Genomic DNA, 9,373 nt, shown 5'->3' on the forward strand with positions numbered 1-9,373 from the left:
TGTTTGGCTGAACTAAAGTTAATTTAGTAAAATATTTACTGTGCAGCCAGGGGAATAGGTTATTCTTCCAGCCAAGAGTTATTCTTGGTATCCTGACAACATCTTCAAAACTGTCATCATTTCTTGTCAACTGTTCTGCTGGGCTTTTAAAACGTTGACTTGACATGTAAAGTTAAGAAATGGTCATTAGTTATCTCTGTGACTCAAATTATCAATGCAAACCAATGACTATGTCTATGATGCAAACAAGCGTGGCGCTCATAGCCTACCTTTTTACTTGAAGTGGGAAAAAGGAGGTTTTAGGTCAAACGGGAACTGAAGACACTTTTTTGAGAGTGAAAGACTTCTATGCCAACCCCTGCAAGGAATTCACATTAATGTTTTATACATGATAAAAATATGAACTTTGTGGTAGCTCGTTGCTACATTCAGCAGTGGGATGGACATGATAGTGCGCATGCGCTTTAGGCAACCATGGCAACTACGTTGCCAACGTAACATTTACGTACGTATGTTTTAACGTAAAGCCGTCTTATCGATGGGACAGTGTATTAGCTAGTTAAGCTATCTTTACAGTCTCACGTAGCTAGCAATAATAACCACTGTCACTGTATGGATGTTAGAAAGTGGTGCCAAAGGATACCAACTTCAGTTAAATGACACCGATAGTTGTCTCCTCTTTCCACCCGGAAACAGAACAGGTTGGTGGGGAGGAAGTTTTTCACATGATCTTTGAGTTAACGTTAGCATGTAACGTAGCGTCTTGATGGTGCTTAGTGTGTTCCCCAACAGTGACATTGTCGCTAAATTAAGCTAACGTTATATATTGCACAGATAATGTTACAACTGTGTTTTATAAGCCACCTGTCACCAATCGTTTAAAAGAGCAACGCTAAAGCTTAGACTGCAGCTAGATTCCACGTAGCTAATGGCTTCTGTGGATAGAAGCTAAGTTATCATAAGGGGTAAAATCAGAAATAATGTTGACCAAGGCTAGTGTATCAGCTATTTGTTTTCGCACCGGATCACCACTGAAAACAGATTGATCTCTGATAAGAGAAGTATTTAAAAAAAAACAATAACACTAGGTTCACGCATATATCTTTTGACAGCCATGGAGTTTCTCCCAGTACTTGACCCTCTAGATAAACCCAAAGAAGGAATATGGTAAGTCATTTTAGATTATTTAATTGCGCTTGTGATGTACGTTAATGAGCTAACTTTTTATCTTGCTGAAATTGTTTTGTTGTCAACAGGTATTCTATGATACCCAGGGGCGGTGCTCCAGGAGTTAGTGTGGGTCACACCTGCACGTTTATTCCATCTGCAGATGGAGGAAAAGGAAAAATAGTTATTGTTGGGGGAGCCAACCCCAGCGGCAGTTTCTTACATTCGCATATCATAAATCTAGGTAAAAACAAAAATGAAAGCAAAGAACCTGTCCAGGCAGGGATATGACATCTGCATTACTGTGTTTTATAAGTTCTTCACCAAAAATCTACAAGAAATATATTTTTAGAACTAGTTTGCATTGCTTTGGCTGTAGGGACATTTCACCCACATTTGGACTTTTGTGGATACCATCAGCTGTTTGAAGACTTGTTACAAACATAACAAGTAAGACTCACAACAGATTTGACCTAGGGCTAGGTCAGTGTATAATCTAATTGTCGTGAAATCACAAACAATCACCACTGAAACGTGAAATTTACAGAAAGTGTAAGGAGAGATGGTTGTAAAAATGTTTATTATGGTGCAGAATTTGTTAATAACGGTATATTTTTAACTATTATGGATAAAGCTCCCATCACCGATGATAATAAAGATAACATAAGCTAAAGTTAATAACAGGGCATCACTTGTCACAACACCATATTGGTAAAACACATTCATCATTTGTTATGTCGGTGGCAGGGTAATTAGCGCATTCCCTTCACATTCATATCGTAGGGCTTTCTTTGCATTTTTGTCCTTCCTGACTCCACCAGATAATCATGAATGGGACATCCCAGACTGGGAGGGTATGGAGTCACGGTATGAACACTGCAGCTTTGTGCCAGAGAGCTGCCCTCAGAGCCTGTGGGTGTTTGGAGGTGCACAGCAGAGCGGCAATCGCAATTGTATTCAAAATATACAGCTAACAGGTACGTTTAAATTCACCTAGTAATGTGTAATCTTAATTAGTAGCATAGCACTCTGGTGATTTTGCAGATTAAGACGGCTTCACTCAAAGACGAGTGTTTGTTTGCTTGTAGACTCTCAATTTCACGTTAGATGTAGATGTAATCTATTGAGGTAACAATGCCACTTGGTTTTTCCACTGTGTTGTAACCAATGTTGTTGCTCTGACAGACAGACTGATTGTATAGTATGTGACGATTTCTGAAGACTGAGAAGGACCTTCTCTTTACATGTGTCCAGAGAGTGGGTCTCGCTGGAAGAATGTAGTGGTGAATGGCAAACCCCCCGGTCCCAGGACGTACCACACCAACTCAGCCTGCATAGGGGACAAACTATATGTCTGTTCTGGTGGGGAAGCAGGAGCTGCACCTGTCTCAGACTCCAAACTTCATGTCTTCGATACAGGTTTGTGTTTAATTAACCACCTGCTTGACATTTGTATCTCCAGCACCCAGTAAATATTTCTACAATGTATCTTATATCACCACCAACACTAAGATATTTTGCCCCACAGCCTTTTAGGCTGCCCTCTTAGTTTTGTTGCACCTGGTATGGCAGGCCAACTTGCATGTTTAACATTTTTATTAGTAAATAACGTTTGGTGACCTTCCATAATTCCCTGCATAACTGCTCTCAACTTCAACCTGAGCAGAGTTCTAATTAAGAAGAATAATTGAAAACACCTGTGTGGTTGTACAAGGCTTTTAATATTTGTGTGACACTGAAAGCATCCATTTTGTAATTGGGATTATATTTGGGGAAAAGATTTGAGCTATTTGGGATTGCAAACATGGCAATATGAGCATTTTGTGTTTTGGTGAAAATGAATACCAAAATAATTGTGTATGAAAAAGTGCCATCATTTTTCTTATCCTATAAAACAGTTATAAGAGAAATTATACCAGGCTTTTTGACAGTAGATATTTTGACCTGTCACATCAGGAAAAGCACAGGTGTAACTGATAACATGAATTAATAATGGCTGCAGTTCATTTAGGTGTGCCATTTCCAGGGCCCTGTTTTTGTGGATGCTGACTGGGACACTTGAATGTAACAGAGCCTCATTAATGTTATTCGTCACACCTGTGCTTTTCCTACAATGGAGGATGCAACTTGAATCCTTGAACCCAATGAACAGAGCCATAGATTACAGTCCTTTGGAAAGAAAGTAGTGACTAATGTAAGCTTTACTGATGCTACCTGACTCCATATTATACACACAGATGTACCCTATCTGTGATAGTTTCACTGTGTGCAAGTCATTTAATAGCATTGGACATGTAATAGCTGCCGAATACATAATCCACCCATTGAAGGTGTGACTATCTTATTCTGCCTCAAGTTTGCGATGGATTTTATCTTTTGGTGTTCCCAGTGTCTTCCACCTGGTCTCAACCAGAAACACAAGGCAGAAACCTGCCAGCCAGACATGGCCACATTGTTGTAGCAGTGGGTTCAAAGATCTACATTCATGGAGGCATGGCTGGAGACAAATTCTACAATGATATGTACTGTCTTGACACAAGTAAGCCTGAACTCTCATGAACCATAAGTGTATCTAGTTCCCAGCTGTATTTATCTGATTATCATACATAATGAAAATGTAGAGCCTCAGAACTTTGTTTTGGTTTAAGAAAATAAAACCAAATGTGTCTACTGTTTAAAAGGGAGCATACAGTGGGAGAAAGTGCAGGTCAAAGGAGACATCCCACCAGGAGTAGCAGCCCACTCAGCTGTGGTGCTGGGCAAGAACATCTACATTTTTGGGGGGATGACTGCAGATGGAGCTGGCAACTCCATGTACAGATTTAACACAGGTACTTTTTCAGAAGTTATTTGTAATTCATACACACTGTATGACTAAATCTACGAATGCTATGGGACAGTTCTTCATGGAAACCTTAAGTTGAGCTTGTACGTACTTTAATGTTAAATCTGTTTGCAGACAAAAGTAGATGGGTCCTCGTGAAGTTTGAAGGGGATATGCCACCCAACCGCTTAGACCACTCCATGTGTTTATTGCCCTGGAAGGTGTGTGGTGAGGGGAATGGAGATAAGGAGGACGCCAACAGCCCAGCAGCATCAGAGACAATGAATCTCGCCTTTGCATTTGGAGGAATGGACACCCAAGGTGTCATTCATAATGACTGTATTGTGACTGTGTTGACTTGATGCTGTATTTACCCAAGTTGTAATAAAATGTTTGTAAAGTACTACTTTTACAAATATGCAAGTACTGAAATGAACATTGTTTAGCTAATTTACTGGAGTTCTGAAACATTAATCTGGGTGTGGTCAGAAAAGGCTGACAAGTTGCATCATTTGAGCCATTGTTCAATATCTGTAAGTGTTGGACATAGTATTCAGTGACAAACATTTGGTGGACTATGCCAAATGTTGAACAAGAGACCAATCGAGAAACATTTTGTATCAAACATTTATTTCAATGTCTTCCCAGAAGTACAATGACCAGATTCAATAAATAACTTTTAGCAGTGCCTGTGAACATAACGAGCTCTTGATCACACCGACACCCCACTGGACCCACAAACAAAAACCTGCCCACCCCACCCCCCACTAAAGAACCCAATCAGGACTGCCTGAGAACAGCAGCAGAAAGCCTCATATCTGGGCTGACGAATATCTCCACCTTCCAGCGAAGAGAACACCTCACAAACTGAAACTTATTTTTAAAGTCTTTCAGAAGATTCGGTATGGTTGCTTGTTATCGCCACCCCTTCCCAACCATTCCTCTCACTATTTGAGTCCCATCAGTCCAATATATACACATCTAGAGGCACCTACCAGAGAGGCAAGGGGTGACAGAGTTTACTTTAAACCTGCCTACAACTCATCCTTCTCCTCTTGCTCACTGTCAGCGCCCTCAGGTGGGGGTCCGCCCGCACTACCATAAAGCTTGCTGATAATGGGTTGAACCACCTCCTCTAGCTCCTTCTTCTTGGCCTGGAAGTCTTCCAGCTCAGCTTCCTGGTGCGACTCCATCCACTCAATCTTCTCCTCCACTGCCTTCTCAATGGTTTCCTTATCATCATCTGACAGCTTGCCCCCTAGCTTCTCCTTGTCGCCGATCTGGTTCTTCAGAGAGTAGGCATAGCTCTCCAACTCGTTGCGGGCGTCGATCCTCTCCTTTAGCTTCTTGTCCTCATCAGCAAAGCGCTCGGCGTCGTTCACCATACGCTCGATATCCTCAGGTGTCAGGCGGTTCTGGTCGTTTGTGATTGTGATCTTGTTCTTGTTGCCTGTGCCTTTGTCCTCAGCAGTGACGCGCAGAATACCATTGACATCAATCTCAAAGGTGACCTCAATCTGTGGTACGCCACGAGGAGCAGGAGGGATGCCAGTCAGGTCGAATGTGCCCAGCAGATGGTTGTCTTTTGTCAGAGGACGCTCACCTATAGAGAGAACCAATTATTAAGACGGTGCAATATTGCATACAAGGGAAATGTTAATGATAAATGTTCATAACCAGATGTCCAATTCATGTTTGGCAAGTTTACTCTGTCCAACTCTTACCTTCATAAACCTTAATGGTGACAGTAGGCTGGTTATCAGAAGCTGTAGAGAAGATCTGGGATTTCTTTGTGGGCACCACAGTGTTCCTGGGGATTAGCTTGGTCATTACCCCTCCAACAGTCTCAATACCAAGGGTCAGGGGACACACATCCAGTAGAACCAGATCACCTACAAGAGAGAAAAGTGTTTAGTAAACAAGATCAAGTTTGCACGCTCAGTTCGTTCAAACAGGTATTACAGTGTTTTCGGAAGATGACTTACCAGTGTCCTCCTCTCCAGAAAGCACTCCAGCCTGCACAGCAGCTCCATATGCCACAGCCTCATCAGGGTTGATACCCCTAGAGGGCTCTTTGCCATTGAAGAACTCCTTCACCAGCTGCTGGATTTTGGGGATACGGGTGGAGCCTCCAACCAGGACAATCTCATCAATGTCAGACTTCTTCAGGTCAGAGTCTTCCAGTACCTTCTGTACAGGCTTCATGGTGGAACGGAACAGGTCCTGGCAAGGTAAAAGACAAGGTTAAAAGGCTAGTCAAACATAAGGTTTTATAAAAAACAAAAAACAGGTACGTTTGTTTTGTGCTCAGGTCATTACTTTTTACCCAACTAAACTGATGGGTTGGGTAACTTACCATGTTGAGCTCTTCAAACTTGGCACGGGTCAGGGTCTCAGAGAAGTCTTCTCCCTCAAAGAAGGACTCAATCTCAATGCGGGCCTGGTGCTGAGCAGACAGCCCCCTCTTTGCCTTCTCAACCTCACGACGCAGCTTCTGCACAGCACGGTTGTCTTTGCGCACATCTTTGCCAGTCTTCTTCTTGTACAGTTTGATGAAGTGCTCCATGACGCGCTGGTCGAAGTCTTCCCCTCCCAGATGAGTGTCACCGTTGGTGGCCACCACTTCAAACACACCATTGTCAATGGTCAGAAGGGAGACATCGAAGGTGCCACCACCCAGATCGAACACTAGAATGTTCTTCTCGCCATCCTTCTTGTCCAGACCATAAGCAATGGCAGCAGCAGTTCTAAAGAATACAATTATGAGAACATTATTATAGTCTAAGGGAGGGAAATTCACAATTTTTAAAAAGAGGAATAAATCATTTTCATTAAGACACTTACGGCTCATTGATGATTCTCATAACATTCAGACCAGCAATGGTTCCAGCATCCTTAGTGGCCTGGCGCTGGGCGTCATTGAAGTAGGCAGGGACAGTGACCACAGCATGTGTGACCTGAGGAAGATATGAGAACATTACATACCATTACACATCGTTTATGTAGGAGTGGTATATCCTTTGATGTATATTATTTCCTGTTTTGTGTACCTTCTTGCCGAGATAAGCCTCAGCAGTCTCCTTCATTTTAGTCAGCACCATGGCAGAGATCTCCTCCGGAGCAAAGGTCTTCATCGAGCCACCACCAATGTCAACCTGAATATGAGGCTTGGTCTTCTTCTCAGTAACCTGCAGAGGAACATGGATAAATATTAATATACTAAAGTGTGTCGCTCAATCATAACTAAAAAGACCTTCAGACCCTATAAACTTTTACTTCCCACTGTCAAGAAAAGAGCCTTACCTTAAAGGGAAAGTATTTGAGGTCCTGCTGCACAGAGGAGTCACCCCAAGAGCGCCCAATCAATCTCTTGGCATCAAAAACGGTGTTCTCGGGGTTAGAGGTCAGCTGGTTCTTGGCAGCATCACCAATCAGACGCTCCCCCTCGCTGGTGAAGGCCACATATGATGGGGTAATACGGTTACCCTGGTCATTGGCGATAATCTCCACACGGCCATTCTTGAACACTCCGACACTGCAGGAAAACATTAGAAATTACTCAAAAGGCAACAATTTCTGAGGTTAAAAAAAAAAGTTGCATCAAAGCATTGTTTTTATATATAAAAAAAAAAAGTTTCCCTTACCATGAGTAGGTGGTCCCCAGGTCGATTCCAACCACAGTCCCCACACTCTCCCTCTTGTCGTCGTCATCGGCAAACACGTTGCCAGCCACCAGCATTACAACCCACAACAGCTTCATCGTTGCTTGAACTCAGATCTGCAAATAAATGTGGCGAGAAGGAAATACAATATTTAAAAAAAAAAAAAAAAAACGTGGCTTTGCGTCCATGACTTAGGCTCTCAGCCTTCCACGTTCAGTTAGCTACCAGCTAACGGTAGTGCTGGAAGTCATTTACTGGCATTCAGACCCATGATTATGGGAAGCGTGGCCTTTAGCAAGAAAACGCCGAAAAATGTCAAACGTATAACGTTAAGAGAATATTGGTAAAATGGGAGGAGCACCACTGCCTCTTCCGAATGTTAACACCACTGACTAGATTTTTTTTTCCCATCCGCCGGGTAACGTTAGCTAGCTAACGACATGCGAGGTAAAGTACTTCGCCATAATGAGCGCTTAAGTAGCTACGTTTTTTTTTAAACAATCAAAGTGACTGCCCATCGGATTTTAAAAGTTATGGTAAATTATATCACCATCGTCAAACGTTAGCTTAGCTGGCTTCATGATAATGGAACCAAAATGAGGTCCAACGTTGTAGAAAATACAAATATTACATTGTCGCATTATCATATTTACAACAATGTTTATACATAACTTACCTTAATCGCAGTATTGTCAATACGTTAACGGCCTTGACGTTGCCTAAGCTGGAACTACCCTTACAGCAAAGCGTTTCTCTCTTTTTCAGTCGGTATTCTTGCTTCTGTTTAATGATGTTGAATAAACTGTGCTCTCTCCATATATAAGCCGTCACTTCTTCCCCGTCGTGGAGGCCCGCGATTGGCTGAGCAGCTGCTCGTTGGAACGCGCTGATTGGTTTCGTCCAGCACGCTGTCCGCTGCTGATTTGCAGACGTTGGGTCGAGGCGACGTCACGACTTTTGCCTACTATGCCGATGCTTATTGGCTGTCTGTCAAGTGCATTTATGAACACAGTTAGAGCATTGACACGGCACTCTAAGACTAAGGAAGGGTGCATTTTCACATTTTATACATTTGGAGTTAGTGCTGTTTTTTTTAAATAATGGCCCGCATGTATTAGACTGACATTAATTAATTATCATGTTGCTGTTGTTTCAAGATGTGTGACTGTGTGGATACTGTGTTGGTATGAGTAGTAATGATGACTCACTATGATTTGTGAAATGTGCAAAAACGTGTGTAATATGCAAAGCAAACGTTGTTACATCAGATGAACTTGATTGTCTGGACGTTTCATCAGTGAATGTAGACACTTGTAATCATGAATTAAGACAGTCACCTTGAAATGCAAGCAGCCTGCAATAATGGGCACTATCCAGCCTACTCTCTCAGTGATCACATATTGGTCATCACAGATGTACATATGTACACTATAGGTTAAGCAGGTTACGGCCGGTACATCCCATATCTAAATAGGTCAACATTAGGTAACTAGTTGCTAAAGACACACACAGTCTATATCATCCCTTTCAAATGTGTGCTTACCCCAGCCAAAGTATGACTGTAAATAGGATATTTAGGAAAGTACTGTAACTATAGAATCATGTGTATGTCGTCATTATAATGTTCACCTGTTCTGTGTATTTTCAACCAAAACACAGCCCTCTTGTGTTGTAGCAGCAGGCCTAGTCATCATTAATACTTGGCATGTCAGACTAAATA

At 42.2% G+C, this 9,373-nt stretch overlaps 2 protein-coding genes across 3 annotated transcripts; one reads left to right on the forward strand and one right to left on the reverse strand.

Annotated features, from left to right (window-relative positions):
- The first annotated feature begins 514 nt into the window (after positions 1 to 514).
- Positions 515 to 5,184, forward strand: rabepk (Rab9 effector protein with kelch motifs). Of its 2 annotated transcripts, XM_078270702.1 has the most exons (8): positions 515 to 701; positions 1,113 to 1,167; positions 1,257 to 1,411; positions 1,989 to 2,144; positions 2,422 to 2,586; positions 3,557 to 3,706; positions 3,849 to 3,998; positions 4,127 to 5,184. In XM_078270702.1, the coding sequence occupies exons 1-8, from the start codon at positions 617 to 619 to the stop codon at positions 4,351 to 4,353; spliced, it is 1,143 nt and encodes a 380-aa protein (XP_078126828.1). In that variant the 5' UTR covers positions 515 to 616; the 3' UTR covers positions 4,354 to 5,184. The 2 variants fall into 2 exon arrangements, with proteins under 2 accessions (XP_078126828.1, XP_078126829.1); XM_078270703.1 differs by lacking the exon at positions 1,113 to 1,167 and having other exon boundaries at positions 612 to 701.
- hspa5 (heat shock protein 5) lies at positions 4,605 to 8,456 on the reverse strand. The gene is made up of 9 exons (XM_078270701.1): positions 8,330 to 8,456; positions 7,636 to 7,769; positions 7,295 to 7,526; positions 7,042 to 7,179; positions 6,836 to 6,948; positions 6,348 to 6,738; positions 5,977 to 6,214; positions 5,716 to 5,883; positions 4,605 to 5,594 (listed from the first exon to the last, which is right to left on the reverse strand). Exons 2-9 carry the CDS (start codon positions 7,749 to 7,751, stop codon positions 5,026 to 5,028), a joined length of 1,965 nt encoding a protein of 654 aa, XP_078126827.1. The 5' UTR covers positions 7,752 to 7,769; positions 8,330 to 8,456; the 3' UTR covers positions 4,605 to 5,025.
- Between the last annotated feature and the right edge of the window lie 917 nt (positions 8,457 to 9,373).

The sequence above is a fragment of the Sander vitreus genome, chromosome 16 (assembly GCF_031162955.1).
Source record: "Sander vitreus isolate 19-12246 chromosome 16, sanVit1, whole genome shotgun sequence".
Lineage (NCBI taxonomy): Eukaryota > Metazoa > Chordata > Actinopteri > Perciformes > Percidae > Sander > Sander vitreus.

Coding starts and splice junctions, on each gene's coding strand:
- rabepk (XM_078270702.1), top strand. CDS start 617: ATGTTAGAAAGTGGTGCCAAAGGATACCAACTTCAGTTAAATGACACC. Junction 1,412..1,988: donor TTCGCATATCATAAATCTAG/GTAAAAACAAAA, acceptor TGACTCCACCAG/ATAATCATGAATGGGACATC. Junction 3,707..3,848: donor TATGTACTGTCTTGACACAA/GTAAGCCTGAAC, acceptor ACTGTTTAAAAG/GGAGCATACAGTGGGAGAAA.
- hspa5 (XM_078270701.1), bottom strand. CDS start 7,751: ATGAAGCTGTTGTGGGTTGTAATGCTGGTGGCTGGCAACGTGTTTGCC. Junction 6,949..7,041: donor AGGCTTATCTCGGCAAGAAG/GTACACAAAACA, acceptor TATCTTCCTCAG/GTCACACATGCTGTGGTCAC. Junction 6,739..6,835: donor ATGAGAATCATCAATGAGCC/GTAAGTGTCTTA, acceptor TGTATTCTTTAG/AACTGCTGCTGCCATTGCTT.